The 19,269-nt window shown below is 46.2% G+C and overlaps 1 protein-coding gene across 3 annotated transcripts in view; it reads left to right on the plus strand.

The window, feature by feature from the left end:
• LOC147030734 (uncharacterized) overlaps positions 1 to 19,269 on the plus strand; it is a 139,125-nt gene that overhangs the window by 75,506 nt on the left and 44,350 nt on the right. For all 3 annotated transcript variants that reach the window (XM_085875091.1, XM_085875092.1, XM_085875093.1), the window contains 6 exons: positions 154 to 264; positions 1,937 to 2,113; positions 3,148 to 3,387; positions 5,051 to 5,207; positions 18,109 to 18,234; positions 18,557 to 18,698. In XM_085875091.1, coding sequence (XP_085731217.1) covers positions 154 to 264; positions 1,937 to 2,113; positions 3,148 to 3,387; positions 5,051 to 5,207; positions 18,109 to 18,234; positions 18,557 to 18,698 — 953 coding nt within the window. The remainder of the gene's footprint in view (positions 1 to 153; positions 265 to 1,936; positions 2,114 to 3,147; positions 3,388 to 5,050; positions 5,208 to 18,108; positions 18,235 to 18,556; positions 18,699 to 19,269) is intronic.

Raw genomic sequence — 19,269 nt, forward strand, 5'->3', positions numbered from 1 at the left:
AATAAGTCATCAGTCAAGCAAAAGGCCTAAATTAACACCATAGCACCATGTCTCTGATCCTGCCAATGTTCACTGTTAAGTTTAGAGGCGTTTTTTGAACTTTTGAGCACAATACAAATGCTTAATCTGGTTATGTTTGTATTCCCTGATCAGGATTTATGTGGAGAACATTCGAACAGTGGAACATTCGCGATAATTGCTGAGAACGTTCCCTGTGGGACAACAGGAACCATATGCACAAAGAATATCCAGATCATTATTGGGGTACGAAGAATATGATTCTTGTGACTGCATGTTATTATTTGTTGTACTCTCACCTTTCTCCACTCTCTTTGACATTCATCTCCAATTATCCACTCTCCTTTAAATTCAAATCTTGAGTTATACTCAGGACCTCTCAAGATTTTTTTTTCCACTCAATCCTAAAAAAAATCTTCTCAACGAGCACCTCCAAATCAAATTTCAATCTCACTAACTCCAATGTTCACCTCTCCTCGAATTACATTATCTATCTATAATTCCAGCAATCTCTGTGTGTGTGTCTGTGACCACTGTTTCTCGCCAACCACTGATCCGATCTAATTGAAACTTGCCAGATATATTGCTGGGGACCTGAGGATGTCCCTTTTCAAGGTTTGATATTAATCGGACAAGTGCCTCCCAAGTTATGGCCAATTTATTTACCAAACCAATGACAAGACATGTTGTTGCGTGGGCGTGGCCGATGGGGAAGGGAAGCTCAGCCGCGTTCGCCATTACAGGTTACAACGTATGGGCTTCCAGAGAGTGATGACTTCGTGTATTCTAATAATTTCTCGATTTCTTATGCGCATTTTTAGATAAACACAATGCCCCAAGTTATGATCGTTTTCATATTAGACGGTGCATAAATTGCGGTAACATCAGAGTGAGCTGGTATGCTCCGAATCAGGAAGTAATTTTTTTTCTCTCTCTTCTCTTCTCTTTTTGTTTTTCCTTGCGATGACATTGCGAAAAGGCAAAATACGTTGGCGCTAATTGAATATTTGGGCATTAAAACTAAATTGCGAATAATCGTAACTGCGAATAATATGCGAACTTCCGGGCCACGCACGTACGGGCACGTGAGAGCAAAGAAACGGCCTGTGTGGTTGTTGTTTCTTTCTCGCGGTTTGAATATTTATTTATTATTATTATTATTATTTTTTTTTTTACGGGCACGGACTAATATTGTGAATGAGAGGAGTGGAGAATATATTGTATGTTTGAACTTGACAGAAATTGACAAATTTGTGCCATCAGTGACATCACGTTGGATAACAACAAGATAAAAAATTAGCAGGCACCTGCAGAACATCCGTGCAATGTAAAATGTGATTTCAAATCCTCAAGTCCCCCCCCCCCCACTCCCAAATCCCAAGCTATCAACCCACCCTCCCAAATCCCAAGTTATCAACCAGCCCTTCCAAACTCCAAGTCCTCAACATCCCTTCCAATCCCCAAGTCATAAACCCCCCTCCCAACCCCCAAGTTATTAACCCCCCATTCGAAACCTCAAACCCAAAGTCCTCAACCTCCACGTCATCAACCCCCTCCCTCTTTCCCAAATCCCAAGTTATCAGCCCACCCTCCAAAACCCCAAGTCATAAACCCCCCTCCCAACCCCCCAAGTTATTAACCCCCCCATCCCAAACCTCAAGTCCTCAACCTCCACATTCCAACCCTAAGTTATCTCAATGCTTTGATCTCACACCATTATGCCACCCCCAATTGAATGCACTTGTCGAGTTTCCTCACATATTGGCTCAATCCCACTGGAATCTTAGTGTTGATCTATTACTGTACTGTACTCATATTTTGATCCTCCATGTCAGAAGAAATTTAAATGTAAAATGACGATTTCATTTGAACGGAGTGACTTCTTCTCATTTGATATCTCGTTCACATTTCCATACAGAATGTGGAGGTGACTTTTCATGAAGACACATACGAAGTGCACCACTTTTCCTTTGGCATTTCCATTCCCTTCCAAATCCGCCGTGTTGGTATGTACTGGATGGTTGCAGCAAATGGATTGCACATCTTCTGGGATAAAAAGACCACAATTTATGTCCACGTGGATCCTATATTCAAGGTCAGTTGCAGCTTTACTCAAAGTTGTGACAACCACAATACCAGTGTTCAAGCTCCATTTTTCTTGTGCTTCTTTTATTCAGTGTTTTGTTTTTTCAACTATTTAAATTTTCTTGATTGAAACTTATACTATTGTAGTTCATTTGATTCTCCGACATGTTGATTAATTGTCTGAAAATAATTTGCATTGCGATGTTTCAGTGGTATTATGAGTTTATAATTATGACATCGTATAGAATATCGAAGTGGTGAGAGAACAATAACCATCATGTACTGTATTTGTAATTTCTATCAAAAGCTCAATTTGTGATTGTTTGTTTAAATAGCCTTCAAAAACTTTGAAAAAAAATAAAATAATAATAATTAACCAAATCCAACATTCTTCTGGTACATTCCTTTACTTGGGCAGTGCATAGGTAACAGATTGCTGCCTTGATCGCTCCCAAATATATAAAATAACGTGGGCAACGTACATGTAGCAAGAACTTGCATATTGCTTATGTGTATATATAAAATACATCATGGTTATATAGCTCAGATAATTCAAATTGCACTGGCCCATAGGCTGACACCAGATGCCTGAAGTTAAGGCCTGAAGGCTGGGGCCCATACATATTGTCGCATTCACAAGGCCCATGACACCGATCGGCTCCAACCTTTCGACATTTGATTGTCATTTTAACAGTCGTTCAGGTTGTTTTACATTGAACGGAAAACTTATCAGGAGGATATGGGAATTGTGAAAATGACACTTCCGAAGATGCCTTAGGCTTAGCAAAGCACCAAAATGGTGGATGTATGTTTTTCTTTTCAGGTTATAATTGTGGGTGGCATCAGGCCACCTGTCCAACCAAAGAGTGTAGAGTGGACATTTAAACACTTGCTTTATGATATGCAGTAATGATATAGATTACATGGTGGTCTGGACCACAATGTAGAACTTTGTATCTCTTCAAGATGTATTTCTGTCTTCTCGATAATACCTATAAGTGGGGGTTAAGTTTGATTTTGACACTTTGTATTCCAACCATGCAGGGTCGGCTGTGTGGCTTATGTGGAAACTTTGATGGAGATGCACAAAATGACTTCGTCCAGAAGACACTGGGAACAGTGACCAGTGCATTAGACTTTGGTAACAGCTGGACGGCTGATAATTTTTGCCCAGAAGTGAATGCCACGAAGGATCCGTGTTTCGTTAATCCACACCGTAAACCTTGGGCTCAGCGACGCTGTAATATTCTCTATAGCCACGTTTTTGAGCCATGTCATGAACTGGTGAGTCAATTTATCAATTTCTTCTTCTGTAGTTGTTTCTAATAAATATTCAGATCTTTTTTTCATTATATGAGAACCCTTGAACACTATATTGTAGAACATATAAAAATGGACATTTTGCAGTTGAACACATAAAAATAATAGTTAAATCTTGATATTTTGTGTAATGATCAACTATTGTGAAATATTTAGGCAGGAAGTGATGTTATCACTACTTAACGTATTCTGGGTAAACCAGGATGACGACCAACAGTCGCATCAGCTGTGGAACAGTGGTGTATTGTGACGTTTCTTGTGAAGGCTTGTTGTGAAGGAAAACTCAAACCATATGTAATCAAAGGAAACTGCACAATTTGGCAGTTTGTCTTTCAGAGAGAGTGAGTGACTAAATGGTGCACTGAGTGGGGAAAAAAATATCATAAATTGGTGAGCAATCTTGAGCATTCTCACATGGAACCAAATGCTGTAACTCAGTCAAACAATAAACATGTAGAACAGATTTTGTTTTCTCTGCAGAGGTCGAGGCTCATGGAAGAGATAAACTTTGCAGAACTGCTGGACTGTGCAGAATAAATTGGTGTTTAAAGTGTGGAAGCGGATACCAAATGACCTCAAGTTGAATCAAAAGGCCACTTCGGTGGCCGTTGCAACAAAGACACTGCAACTCTAGCAGAGGAAGGTCGACGGTTTATTGAAGAAGATTGTGATACGTAATGAGACTTTCATCATTTAATGTCAGAGTCAAAGAGAGCATGGAGTGAAGACATGCTAGGTTCTCACCACCGAAAGACAATTTAAAAATTCAGCCATCAGTGAAAAAAACTTACTGTAATCGTATTTTCGGACCATAACAGTTTACTTAATGTTCAATTTATTGAATGTGGGAAAACCATAAATGCGGCCTGCTATGTCAGTGACTTGAATGAAGTGAGATGATGAGGAATATGCAGACAAATGTCAAGTATCCTATCCCAGGGAATGACTTTATTGCACACTAATGATTGCCCTCACATGACAAATGTGATCATTGCTACTCAAATGGAGATGGGTTGGGAAGTTCCAAATCATTCCTCATTCACTCAAGATTTATCATATTGTGAGTTTTCTATCTTCGGATCACTAAAAGAACATCTTAGTGGTATTAAGCATATGAAAGATGAAGGCGTCAAAGCATGTCCTGAAATTTTTAGACAAGTAAGCGGCTGTCTGTCTATTATTCACGAGGATGGCACAACATTTGGGAAAATGAAAGTTTATAAAAAAAACAAATTGTATGATTGGAGAGAGAATGTTTGGCACAACATTCCTGGAATGGGTATGGAAGATAAATAATGAGCATAAGGTGTGGGAAGAGGGGGAGATAAAAAATAATCGTGACATGGTTTTGTAATAATTCGATGCTCTTACCATTACTCTAACCAGAACTGTTGTCTCTCATTATCAATTAAGGAATATTCTACTGCTCTCATGTTTATTTATAATAATGTAACTGCAGGTGTATGTACGGATAATTTGAGATGGTTCATTTTGATGGACTGGATGAGTATTCCAGTTCCTGCCGTTTAGGGTTACCTGTTAAGGCTGCTGTGTTCATGGTGCGCTGGAAAGGTGCTTGCTTTGAGTAATAGACAACTGTTGTTGGGGTTGTGTGACTGTCCATCAGGTGGACCCATCGATATACTTCAATATGTGTGAGAACGACGGATGTGCCTGCGACACTGGTGGAGATTGTGAATGCATTTGTACGATCCTCGCTGCATACAGCTATGACTGTGCCCTGTCAAATGTCTTTCCTTCGTGGCGCACTCCAGAGATCTGCCGTAAGCATTTTTGTTCCCTGTTGATTTCAAAGAATCTGGAATGAGATCGTTCATTCTGGAAACAAATTCCTTAAGAGATATTTTATAATAATATAAATAGTGGGTATAAAAATTACACATCGATCTATAATTCCAGCAATCTGTGTGTGTGTGTGTGTGTGTGTGTGTGTGTGTGGGTGTGTGTGTGTGTGTGTGTGTGTGTGTGTGTGTGTGTGTGTGTGTGTGTGTGTGTGTGTGTGTGTGTGTGTGTGTGTGTGTGTGTGTGTGTGTGTGTGTGTGTGTGTGTGTGTGTGTGTGTGACCGCTGTTTCTCAACAACCACTGGTCCGATATAATTGAAACTTGCCAGATATATTGCTGGGGACCTGAGGAATTGCCTTTTCAAGGTTTGATATTAATCGGACAAGTGCTTCCAAAGTTATGGCCATTTATTTACCAAACCAATGACAAGACACGCGTGGGCATGGCCAATGGGGAAGGGAGGCTCAGCCGCGTTCCCCATTACAGGTTACAACGTACGGGCTTCCGGAGAGTGATGACTTCATGTATTCTAATAATTTCTCGATTTCTTATGCGCATTTATAGATAAACACAATGCCACAAGATATGATTGTTTTCATTTTAGATGGTGCATAAATTTCGGTAACACCAGAGTGCTGGTATGCTCCGAACCAGGAAGTAATTTTTTTTCTCTCTCTTCTCTTCTCTTTTTTCCTTGCGACGACATTGCGAAAAGGTAAAATACGTTGGCGCTAATTGAATAATTGGCCATTAAAACCTACATTGCGAATCATCGTAACTGTGATATGCGAACTTCCGCGCCACGCACGTACGGGCACGCGAGAGCGAAGAAACGGCCTGTGTGGTTGTTGTTTCTTGCTCGCAGTTGGAATATTTATTTATTCTTTCATTTGTTTTTTTTATTTTTTTATTTTTTTATTTTTTTACCGGCACGTACGAGTTAATACAAATAACTCACGAATGAAACCCTTTCACAAATACACCTTTGTAGCTTGGCCTTCAATTTGTTGCTCCTGTATACACCTGGTCAGAGTCCAAAGTCTGACTGTAGCTCACAGTATCTGTCCCACACAGTGGACAATGAGTATATCTCGCCCCTTGCTAAACCTGGCCTCAGGAGGTTTTCCCTGGCATTGTTAAAGGGTATAACCTCTGGCTACTCATTTGTGTCAAACATCTTTCCAGCTGACCTTTTCATAAATTTTGCACACCAATTCAAATGACATTTTCCTTCAGCATGGATCAAGTCATTTATTTTTATGGAGGTTTCCAAAACCCGAATATTGTGCAGTTCATTTGATGGTTGTTTACTTTGGCAGAAGATGCATTGATTCCAATCAACAGTGATAACTGACTGTCTGGTTGGTCGAGGCTGTTGCAAATCAATCTAAACATCTTCACTGGATGCTAACTGTGTTGATGACAGTATACCATACTCAGAATGTTTCTTCAAACGTTGAATGTGGCCATTTTTATTGTTTCTACAAGAGCGAAGTTAAATTGACAGTAGGGTATCGGAGCAATAATTGGGCACAATCGGCAAGGGAATACAAACAGGAGAGGAATACATATACTAGAAAATACAACACATCGCCAAGCTGATGAGAATATTAAGGGTCAGTAAAAAGGAGGGGAGGGAGGCGAAGCTTCGAGAAGGGAGGGAGGATTGGGAGGCAGAAGTAAGAGAGGGGGGAGCAAGGAGGGAGGAAGGGTGGGTGAGCTTGGTGGGATGGGGAAAGGGGGGAGAGCTAGGAGGAAGGGAAGAGCGAGGAAAGGGGGAGGAGGCAGAGAGAGTGACATCTCACAAAATATCGATATACACTTGGGGAGGAAGGGTGGGGAGTGGAAAGGGGTTTGGGAGGAGGTAAGTGTGATGGGAGGGGTTCTTGACTTGCGTTTGGTAGTGGGACTTGTGCAGAATGATGGAGGGTGTGGTAGTACAGCATTGAATGAAATGTGGTACGTTAAAACAGCACGTTAATACAGCATGCAGACACCACTGGGAGATGTCCAAGGACGGTGGAGAGGGGAGTGAGTGTGGAGGAGGTAAAGTATGAGGGGAGGTGGAGGGAAAGCAGCGTGATGTAAACGCGAGGGAAACAGCACAAGGGGAGGGGAAGGCGAAGGCAGCATGATGGGAGGTGAAGGGAAGGCACCGTAAGGCGAAGGGAAGGACAATAAAATGTGCCCAAACAGCAACATTTTCATTTTAACTGTAATGTTCGACATAAAACTGGGCAGGAGCATTTAAAACCCATGTTATATACGTGACAAAGGCCTGCCTACATGAAATTACACTGGTACATGCAGTGACCTTTGCACTACTCTCGTTGGCTCACTCTGAATCTGATTTTAAAATGTGACACGATGGGGAAGCTGTTTTTAATTTAAAACACAACCATCAGTCCTTAACAGTCCCCTTAACAGGGGGGGGAGGGGTAAAGAAGGAAAAGGGTGGGGGACAGAGGGTGGGAGAGAGAGAGAGAGAGAGAGAGACAGAGAGAGATTGGAGAGAGAAAGAGAGAGATTGGAGAGAGAAAGAGAGAGATTGGGAGAGAGAGACAGAGAAAGAGAGAGAGAGACAGAGACAAAGACAGAGACAGAGACAGAGACAGAGACAGAGACAGAGAGGTCAGGTATGGGAGAATGTGCCAGGGTAGCACGTCGCTGCATACACTTTCCGCCGGAACTCCTGGGGCCTCCGTCTGGCCAAGCCCCAGGCAGATGCCTGGCCCATCCCCATCTTATTGAGATGCTGATCAACCTGCTGTAACCACGAGGAACGTGGTCGGCCCATTGGCCAGCTCCACTCATGAGGCTCCCTCGCTGAGAGATTCTGGTGAGTCAGATCAGCGTCAGGAAAACAAACCACATGTCCACACAGATGCAGCTGACGCTCATGGACCTTGCAGGTAAGAAATGTCATTTGAGTCTCTGTCAGCAACTGCTTGTTGGACACAAAATCCGACCAGCGATAGCCAAGGATTCTCTGAAGAGACCTGGTCCCAAAGGAGTTAAGTCTCCGTCTCAGATCCCTGGTCAGAGTCCAAGTCTCACATCCACAGAGCAAGACTGGAGGCACCAAGGACCTGATTTCATTCTGCCGCACAGATATCGGCAGCGCCACACCCCATGATCCAGTGAATCCATGACTCCCCAGGCCCAAACCAGACATCTGTTGAAGTCTGGCTCACAGCCAGCAGAGACATGAATATCACTGCCAAGGTAAGTGAATCTCTCCACAACCTCAACATGCTCACCACAAACAGGCACAGACAGGACAGCAGCATCCAATATGTCTGAAAGCCTGCATCTTAGTTTTGACCAAGGAAACCCATAATCCCAGCAGCTCTGACTCCTCATTCAGCACCTCGAGGGACCCCAAAAGGATATTGAGAGTCTCCGCAAAGATGACTGCATCATCTGCAAAATCAAGGTCAGAGATCTTGACATTCCCAAATGATGCACCACAGCTTGATCTCTCTGACATCCTCCCCAGAATCCAGTCCACACAAGTGCTGAAAAGTGTGGAGGCCATTACATACCCCTGACAAACTCCAGTAACAACTGGAAATAAGTCAGAGATGGTATCACCACATCTCACAAAACTCTCAGTACCAGAGTATAGTTCAGAAATCAGATTGATCAGTTTTGGTGCACCCCACGAAGACCAAGAATCCTCCAGCATCCCGATTCACTGAATCAAACACTTTACAGAGATCAACATAGGCTGCAAGCAGCCCCTGCCGAAACTCTCATCTGCGTTCGGTGAGGACCTGAAGAGCAAGGATACGGTCAATCGTTGACCTCTTTGGTGTAAAGCCTGACTCTGGACGCTTGTGCTCAAGCAGATGGTGGCGAGGCCTATCAATAATTATTCGAGCAAAGACCTTGTCCGGCACTGAGAGCAGCGTCACCCCTCGGTAGTTGCAGTCTTGGTGATCACCCTTCCCTTTCCAGAGAGGGACAACAAGGCTCTCTTACAGTCAGGTGGGATGATGCCTGTGTTCCAGGCAGAGCACAGACCTGCATGCAATGACACAAGTGCAGCATTTTCCACCAGCCTTGAGAAGTTCAGCATGGATGCCACAGATCCCTGGAGCTTTACCCCATTTCAACCGGTTCACCGCAGCCTGTGTTTCCACAAGCGAAAGTGGACCACAGTTGATCCGAGGGTCAGCAACCAGGGTTGTAACACCCCTGACGTCCAACTCGACAGCTGGTGGATCAGACTGGTACAGCTGCTCAAAGTAACCAGCCCAATGGGCCTTCACTTCGGACTCCTCTGTCAAGAGCCCACCACCCTCTGCTCTAACTGCAGTCCACCGAGGGACAAGCTTGGATGAACGCAATGCGTGAATACACCTGTACGCAGGACGAGAATCACTTGACCACAGGTGATGCTCTATCCCCTCACAGATTCCTCACACATCGGCCGCCGTGTCCACCCTTAGAACACGTACAGTTTTACACCTCAGCTCCCTGAACAGCTCAGCTCTGCCACTAAGCCTGGCCCTGTGACTCTCGTCAAAGGTATCCAGTGTCCCTTGAGAGACAAAATTCTTCTTCACCCTGCGGTGAGTTCAAAGACATCGACCAGCAACATCACGGACGGTGGTCTTGAAGGAACTCCACATCTCTTCAGGATCTCCCAAACCACCTAGACCCCCCAAATTTCCACTCAGCCTGTTCACAAACCCCTCAGCAACCCTCTCATCCTTGAGCATGTCAACATCCAGCCAAGGCTGGGATGGTACCATTCTCCTGGATTTAAAGTGCAACTTAAGAGTTGCTGCAACAAGCCCTTGGTCAGTATTGAGGAACTGAGCACTCCAGTAGACCCTGCAGTTGTGGATCATCCTCCAGTGACCATCAATGAGCACATGGTCAATCTCCTTTGCCACACTGCCTGCGTTGGAATATCAAATCCAGCGATGAGCTTGTGGGCGCTGAAACCATGAACCAGCCACCCTCAGTCCATGACTTCTTCGCAAGTCAAGGAACTTCATGCTATTCAGGCCTCGGTCACATTTGCCACGGCGACCGTGGGGTCTCCAAAATCTACGGCCACTAGCAATTATATGGCGGCCGCAGTATTTCCACGGTCACACAATGTAGCAGTCACATATGTTTTTATTTTTCGGGGAGCCGCACGGCGTATTTAGGCCTGTCACATTTGCCACGGCGGCCGTGAGGTCTCCAAAATCTATGGCCACCAGCAATTATACGGCGGCCGCAGTATTTCCACGGTCACACAATGTAGCAGTCACATATGTTTTTATTTTTCGGGGAGCTGCACGGCATATTTATAAATTGTGGAGACCGAAAACGTGGGGTTGCCGTACGGTCTTTGATTTGATGTCGCACGGTGACCTTCGGGCGCTCCTGCGGCGGCCATAGAATTTTCAAGGCAGACGCAAGGTGCCCGCAAGGCGACCGCAGGGGGGCCCAAAGGCGAACGTGTGGCCAGATGGACGGTAACGAATGGGTAATTTTTTTTTTTTACCCTTTTTTTTTTCGGCTTGTCGAATTGCTACGGCGAACGTAGAAATGAAAAAAGTTATAACTCCGCGTTATAATTCCACGGCGACCTTACGGCCTGTAAAATATAGCCATACGGCGTAGGGCCACCCTGAGGCCACCTCAGAAACTCTGCGGCCGCCGCACGTTTCTGTCAATTCAGAGGACGTACGGCCGCCGTATCCTCGCCGTAGAGCAAATGTGACTTAGGCCTCAGGTTCACAGTTCCAGACCTATGGGGAACAACACACATCTCATAGCCATCCCTTTCAGTTCCAGTTGATGCATTGAAATCCCCCAAGACTCGAAGTGTATCTCGCCTGGGGCACTGATCAACCACAGACTCGAGCGTGGCATAGAATGCGTCCTTCACAGTGAGTTCACTCACCTCAGTCGGAGCATAAAGAGACCAGGGAAATGACACCCAAGGAGTGACAAATCCTTAGTATCATAATACATTCCAGGCACCCACCCGAAGGGACCCCCTCAGGTTAATGCAAGGAGACCACCGTCTGCTGGACAACACTTCAGTACCACCCCGACACACTCTCCTGCAATCTGTCCCGGGAATGTTACTCCATGGTTTCCTCCTAACATCAAAGATTGGACGTCCCGAAGGCTTTGCCCCAATCCCGTCATCCAGTGAGCTGCCCTGCAAAGGGAAGCTGCACAGGAGGTACTCCCAAAGAGCGGGTTTTCAGAATTTTTTTTAATGTTTCTCGAATGTTTTTACGGTGGCCGGAGTGCAAATCCTGCCACCAACCTCCTAATAAGAAGTAACCCAACTGCAGGAGGACCTCCGCAGACACAGTGGGTACAAGATATAGATGGCCGTTGGCTCACAAGGAGCTCCACCACCCTTTGACAGGTTTGTTTTTAATCCTGATGGGTGTCCATACCCAAACACCAGAGATGTGTATATATATATATATATATATATATATATATATATATATATATATATATATATATATATATATATATATATATACATATTGTTGCGAATTCGCGCCCGCCGGCGTGCGAACAGCCACGTAACTCGAATCGCGGCACGTCGCCCACTGGACGGAAAATTCTGTCGTGACCCTCTCGGACTAACGCCGGGAACTAGTCACGGGTGGGCCTTTCGGCCTCACCACGATCGTGCCAATCGGCCCCCCGCGTGGGATAGGGTTGTTCGCCAAATTCGACCTACCTAAGTACCCACACGGAGGGTAGACCGGGCGATCGCACCTCGCCACAGGTCGACTCCGGACACGGGCCAATGAAGCGACCTGTTCCATACTATCGGGATAACCGAGTGGTGTTATCGTCAACCTCGACGGTTCCGATTAATTATCGGGCGTATTAAGCCCACTACCAACCCTTTACGTGAAGCAAGATGGAGATTCAATTAAAGAAAAGACGAAGCGAAACGGGAAAACAGTTCAACAGAAGGCACATTTATTCCGCCTAAACAACGGGTTTGGGGCTAACTACACATGTACTTACAGAGATATCTCACCTACGGGACCTGAATGGTGGTTTGCGAATTTCCTCAACCGTAACACTACCCCCTCCCCTTTTTACAGACTCGTCCTGAGTCGTCAAATTTTCGTGTGCCATCATGTGTAGTTCTCCCCTAGTACGTTTTACCTACGGATCCCTGAGTGCGATATTCATGGTATTCGTGTCCCCAAAATAAATAACCTGAGGGCTGAGGAACTAACTAAACAAACCCACTCACACGGACGACTTAAATAAAATTGCCGGCGCTAAGACAGACATGCCGGGGGCGCACTCATATGTACAGTACATCTTAACCTTAACTTACAAATTTTACACTAAACCATGGCCCAGGATCAATGGAATCTGCAAAAAGAAAGCAATTAGCAGGGAGCCAGGCTGCTCGCATGCAGTCTCTGGCTCAAACAATGCAGGTGACAGGGAATGTGGCCGGCTGCTCACACGCAGTCCAAGGCCTTCCCTTTTGACCTGAACGCAGTGAACCACAACGGTGCATGGGCTGCACAAACGCATTCTCCGTGCCAGCTCAAGTGGCACAAGCAATGAGCACAACGGATGGATGGATTGATGGATGGATGGATGAATGGATGGCCACTGCAGGCCTGTGTTGTAACTGCCAACAGGGCAGTTCTTGCAGCTTGCAATCTGTTGCCTTGCGGATCCTGGCGCACATGGAAATGAACAGGGGGGGGGGCAAAGCAAAATTGAACAGGGGCTAGTGAACATGGGCCGTGGGCATGGCATGGCAAAAGCAGGTAGGCAAGGCATGGCAAAGTTGAGCAGGCAAACACAGCCTGCAGAACAAGGCCGCTGCAGGCAAACACAGCTGGCGGACGAACTGGCCAGCACAGGCCTTGCAGAAAACAGCTGCAGACGATCCGGCCGGTACAGGCCTCGCAGCAAAACAGCCGGCAGATGAAGTGGGCCGGCACAGGCCTTACAGCAACACAGCCAGCAGATGAAGCTGGCCAGCCTTTGCCGTTCAGTGGAGGTTGGTGGAGGGAGTGCGGTGGTGCTGGCCACTCGGAAGGCGGGCTCGGACCTACCCTACAGTCTCCCTCACACCTATCGCCTTTGCCTGTCACTGTCCATACCCACCCCCTTAATACCCGCTGTATACTGTCCATACCCACCCCCCGCTCCATACACACAGACCCGCTGGCCTCACTCACTCACCAAGCACATTTTCCACTCAACTCATCAACTCTTCAACACACATACCACTGAACTCTGCCATCCTTCTAACTACCTCCCCTAACTAACTCGTGCTCCCATGTCGTCCCTTAAACTATAGCACGTTCCTTTTAACACTACGTAGCCAAACTACGTCCCCTCCACACACTCACAGTCTGTCACTGTCTCCAAAATAATCCCATACTCCATTTTCCCCACCTAAATCTCAACTAAAATCCCTCTAACTAATCCATTCCATGGGCCCCTTGAGGACTTACCCCTGCCCCATGGAGCCGGTCTAGCTAAGCTTACCCTTCCCCCTAACTAGTGCCCATCCTGTGCCCAGGCCAGGGGGTCTTCCACCCCTGCCCAGGAATCCTGTTCACCCGAAAGCGAGGCTTGCTGTTTTTTTTTTTTATTGCGCAGCACCAGCGCGGCAACTCGCAACCTGCGCACCAGCGCGGCAATTCACAGCCGCGCACCTGTGGCGTGACGTCATGGCAGCTGTTCGCGTCCCTCGTCCCTCGTGGACGGTACCATCCGGCAGGGATTCACCCTCCTGCCGGATTCCAACCACACACGCAGCCATGACGACACCCGGCGCATAAAAAAAAACACAAGCCCCACGTCTCGAGGGGTTCCCTACGCGAACACATGTGCTCTGCCCGTTGGAGCTTCACACACCCGCCCGCGTGGAGAACCCATCCGGTCCAAATCCGAAATCCTGCCTAAACTTTGTCCGTCGCGGGATCGGCAACATTCACCGTGCTCGTTTCCGGACCGGGCTTCACTCCCGCAAGCGAGCACGTGGGGGCCTCGTGCGTTGCACAGCACGGATCTCGCGCTCGCTGCTGGGTGAACCCGGCACGGTACGCAAAACATCTACAGCCGCTACCCGGCTTTCTTTCCTCTGTCGCAGTCTCCGTCACCATTCAACACACGCACTCCCGCGTGCCACGACGCTCATACACCATTCCATTACATTCACATTCACACCGGGAGACGCGGCTGCGTGCTCCCGCATGCCAACCGACATCTCCCTTACACACAGCGACCTTGCACACGCTGTCTCCCTCACACTCGGCCGTTCACTCACTCGTGCCATTTCCCTCACACAAACCATACCACTCACACACGCGGGGGCACTCACCCGCGGTGCCTCACTCATACTGGCCGTTTCACTCACACACACGGCGACACTCACACGCGGTGCCTCATCCACACATGGCATGCTGGGGAGCACGCACTCCGGCACACTCTCCACCACACCACTCACAGACGGGGTCGCTTCCACACACGGGGGGCGCACTCATACCTGGGGTCTCATCCACACACGGGGTCTCTGTCACCCACCCGGTCGCTCTCACGCACGCCCTTGCAACCGCGCTATGCGTGCGTTGCAGCACGCATTTCGCCACACTTGTGAACACACACCTCAACACCACACACACCGGGACAACCACACTGGGGATTCGTGTCCCCACAAGGGTCTCCGGGGCCTATATACCCCCCAAGCTTTCCGTGCACCCGTTTGCAGCACTCCTCCCCTCGAACTCGCTCGACACGACCGAACCCACCTGGTCGTGACTCTCCTCAAGGGGGCATACTCCCTCCCCTCGTTCCTGGAGGAGGCCATCCAGCTGCTCGTACTGGGTCTCCACCCAGTCCGCCAGCTCACCCCCATTGTCCTCCACTACCTCCGTGTGTGTGTGTGCGTCTCTAACCCCGTCTTAATCGTGTAGTCTTCCCTCTATCGTTCCCATCTCCCGTGTCTCCGCCAACTCAGTCACCTCTTCCCTTGTTATCTCCCTTGTCTCAACTATTATTTCTTTCCTCCTTTCCGTCCTCATCTCGTGCCTCGTCTCACACGTTTCGGTCTCCCCATTTATTTTTTCCCTTTCGGTCACCGTCACTGTTGCTCTCTCCGTCACCTTTACTAGTCTCGCCCAACACGCCCCCCGAATTATTTTGTCACCCGCCCCCACTGCGGGCCTGACAGCCGTTGCACCCCCTCCCAGCTCGTTCGCTCCCACACGTGGCGTCGCCATTTTGAGCTCCCCGGTTACTGCCTTCATGCCCGCCTGCAGGCTTCGGCCCATGTTCTGCGTCTCACCCCGCAGTTCTTTCATTTCTTCCTTCATTTTGAGTGCCTTTGTATCCATATTCGTTTTCATTTCGTTTGTGTTTGTATCCATCTTTTCGTTCATGCCTTTTATTTCGTTTTTCATTTCATTTGTGTTTGTATCCATCTTTTCGTTCATGCCTTTTATTTCGTTTTTCATTTCATTTGTGTTTGTATCCATCTTTTCGTTCATGCCTTTTATTTCGTTTTTCATTTCATTTGTGTTTGTATCCATCCTCACTGTCATTGCCGCCAGCATGGCGCATAGCTGGGCCATGTCGGGTGCACTCAGCTGAGCCGATTCGGCAAGGATCGGGGGGTTTTGGCGGAGAGGGGGAGGTGAGGTTTCATACACCGCGGCCGCCGCCGCACCTATTTCGGGCTCTGGGTTCAGTTGGGGGAGTTCGTGTTCGTGCACAACCAACATTTCCTGCTCAGGGTTTTCATCCTGGACCATGGATTCTACACATTCTAAATCCATTTCTAATACCCCCGGCTCCCGCTCGCCTTGAGACGCCATCTTATTTCTCGTAAAGGGTTAATTTAAATCGCTCGTAATTTGGAGGGAATCGGGGGTCGCTCCTCTCACCCCTGGACCGATTCCCCGTGAATTTAGCTGGAGATAGGAGAGCCCGTTTTCCCGTTCTTCGACACCAGTGCCGCGAGGAGGGGGATGAATTTGTGTCCCACGACCTGACACCAGTGTTGCGAATTCGCGCCCGCCGGCGTGCGAACAGCCACGTAACTCGAATTGCGGCACGTCGCCCACCGGACGGACAATTCTGTCGTGACCCTCTCGGACTAACGCCGGGAACTAGTCACGGGTGGGCCTTTCGGCCTCAGCACGATCGTGCCAATCGGCCCCCTGCGTGGGATAGGGTTGTTCGCCAAATTCGACCAACCTAAGTACCCACACGGAGGGTAGACCGGGCGATCGCACCTCGCCGCAGGTCGACTCCGGACACGGGCCACTTAAGCGACCCCTTCCGTACTATCGGGATAAACGAGCGGTGTTATCGTCGACCTCGACGGTTCCGATTAATTACCGGGCTTATTAAGCCCACTACCAACCCTTTACGTGAAGCAAGATGGAGATTCAATTAAAGAAAAGACGAAGCGAAACGGGAAAACAGTTCAACATAAGGCACATTTATTCCGCCTAAACAACGGGTTTGGGGCTAACTGCACATGTACTTACAGAGATATCTCACCTACGGGACCTGAATGGTGGTTTGCGAATTTCCTCAACCGTGACAAAATATATATATATATATATATATATATATATATATATATATATATATATATATATATATATATATATATATATATATATATATATTGATTTTCAGTGAGTGAACCACCTCCTGAAGCACCGCCTGATGCATCATTCATCCAAACACAGGCAAATGGCCCTGAACTTTATTCAAGCAGATCGATGTGCATTATTCAGTTGATAAGTCATGGCTCGCTTGGAAAGTGATTCACAATCGCCAATGCATCATATTAAACACCTCCCGGAGATGCCCAAAATGTGAAACTATGACTGAATTCGACAATTGAACAAAAAAAATATTTTGCAGTCAGATCTGCAGCGAAGTTCAATTATTGAGCTTAAATTTAGTTATTCAGCTAAGTTTAAGAGATTCTAGAGGTTGTGGCATGTGCAGAAATGAAATAAAGCCACGAATGCTGGTGTCTCTGGGCATTTATAAGCATTGCAATGTATCCAGCGATTCATCGGTATGATGATCAAGCATTCAATGATATGAGTGAGGAAAGTGTAAAAAAAACAAAAACTTTATCATTAAGAAATTGTTGCGGCCTGTTCCAAGTCAATGCATTTGTGAGCAGTTCCCCCCCCCCCCAAAAAATGGCAAATTAAGACCCCAGCAAGGGAGAGCGAGGTGTCCGAGGATGCGCATGATATTGGATATAATTAAATAAGGCCGTTAATTATTTTCAAAAGGGGTGTTTTAATTAACCCAAACACCCAATTTTCTTTGGTGCCGCTCAAAATGGGTTTCATTCAAAATGGGTGAAAAACTCATTTTTCACTTTGGGGTTCCCTTCGTGTACTTGCAAAGTTTCAGGCTACTTGGTTTCATGGTTTTAGAGTTGTGGAGGAGACACACACACACACACATACACATTCATATTACCTTTTGTGAGTTTCAGGTGTTCCCATTTTTTCCCCTCGGATAGTCTTGCAGTTCTCACCAATCCCTGGTGTTCAATTCACTCCAATATACGATGTTGATTTGTCCATTGTCAACAAATGCCCTTCACATTTTTCAAAGACAATCTTCTTGTCTCAAAATATTGTTTCCATGTGCATGATATATGTAGAAATTCCTCCATTATCCTGAGACAGTCTTACATAGTTAAATACAGTGGTCAAATAAACATAAAGGAATGCCATTAGAAGGGGACAAACTCTGTATGACCAAAGTTTTTTTTTTACATGTGTCTCATAAATGACCCATGAATGCATGAATCACTGTCACACTCGTATGAATGAATGAATTTCTCTCTTGTATCTTCTTGTGTGTGCGATTAGCTCTGGGCTGTGACCTCTACAATGCTGAAGGAAAATGTGAATGGCACTATAAAATCAAAGGAGACTCCTGTTTGAAAACCTGTCAAAACCCCAAAGGAGAGTGCAAGCCATTCTCTCAGTTTGAAGGTTAGTTCATTTTGTTTGTATATTTTTTTTCTTCTTTTAAAATCTCAGTTTTTTTTCCTGTCACTTACTCGATTCAGGTTCAGTTGTTTTTCTCAGGATTTATTTTGCTGTGCTTGGTTTCAAAGCAATAAGTTTCGTTTTAGGCTCAAATCTGCAGGTTTAATAACTTTCTGTACCAACATCCCCTGTCTTTCCCAAAACATGTTTTTTTCCTGTAGTTGTTGATCACCAATCCATGACATTGTAGATATTTTTCCTCTTACAGCAAAAAAGCTGCCTGTTAATTAAATAATTTCAATAATTGCTTCATGGGTGTTGACAGGCTGCTATCCCGTGTGCACGGAATCTACTCCATTCTTCGACGAGGATGCAATGAACTGCACGGCGACATGTCCCTGCTACTATGACAATATCCCATACCACATCGGGGATCCCATGCCAAGCCCGGACATCTGTCAATCATGGTTGCTGAATATTATGTCTCTCTTCCTGTCTATCCTAATGTTGCATGTCCAATTGCTGATGAGGACTTTATTTTCAATCCAGCTAGTTGTCTGTATCTTGTTTCCTTTTGCCTTGGAATTGCATCCAATAAATTATACCATCTCGTATAATGCCAGCAGTAGGGTGCATCTCCTGCCATATCCTTATAATTGGAGGAGAGGGAGCGATGTTAAGCCAGCTGTCCTACGCACATGCTCATGAACTTCAAGACTTTTACTTTGTAAAATAGCAGACCTTTTCACCAGTACCCTGCTTTCTGAAATTCCAAATGTCCTTTAAGGATCGAGCATAGGCGAAGTGAGCATGTCTACTGAGAACTATTTCTGGTCCATAATAACTACATAATATGTGGCTCATTGGAGTTCTCCTTATTGTTTGTGGTGCAAAAGCAGACCTTTGTGCCAATGCCTGAGCAAATTTATCAATGATTTAACCTGTTCCCTTACTTTGTACATCTTGTCAATGCATTCTTATCCTTCAATGTCATTAATATCTGTCAACCTCTTTTGCTTATCGTTATCTTAAAAAAAA

Source organism: Eptatretus burgeri, chromosome 3, assembly GCF_056783735.1.
Source record: "Eptatretus burgeri isolate ZD-2024b chromosome 3, Ebu_testis_v1, whole genome shotgun sequence".
NCBI lineage: Eukaryota > Metazoa > Chordata > Myxini > Myxiniformes > Myxinidae > Eptatretus > Eptatretus burgeri.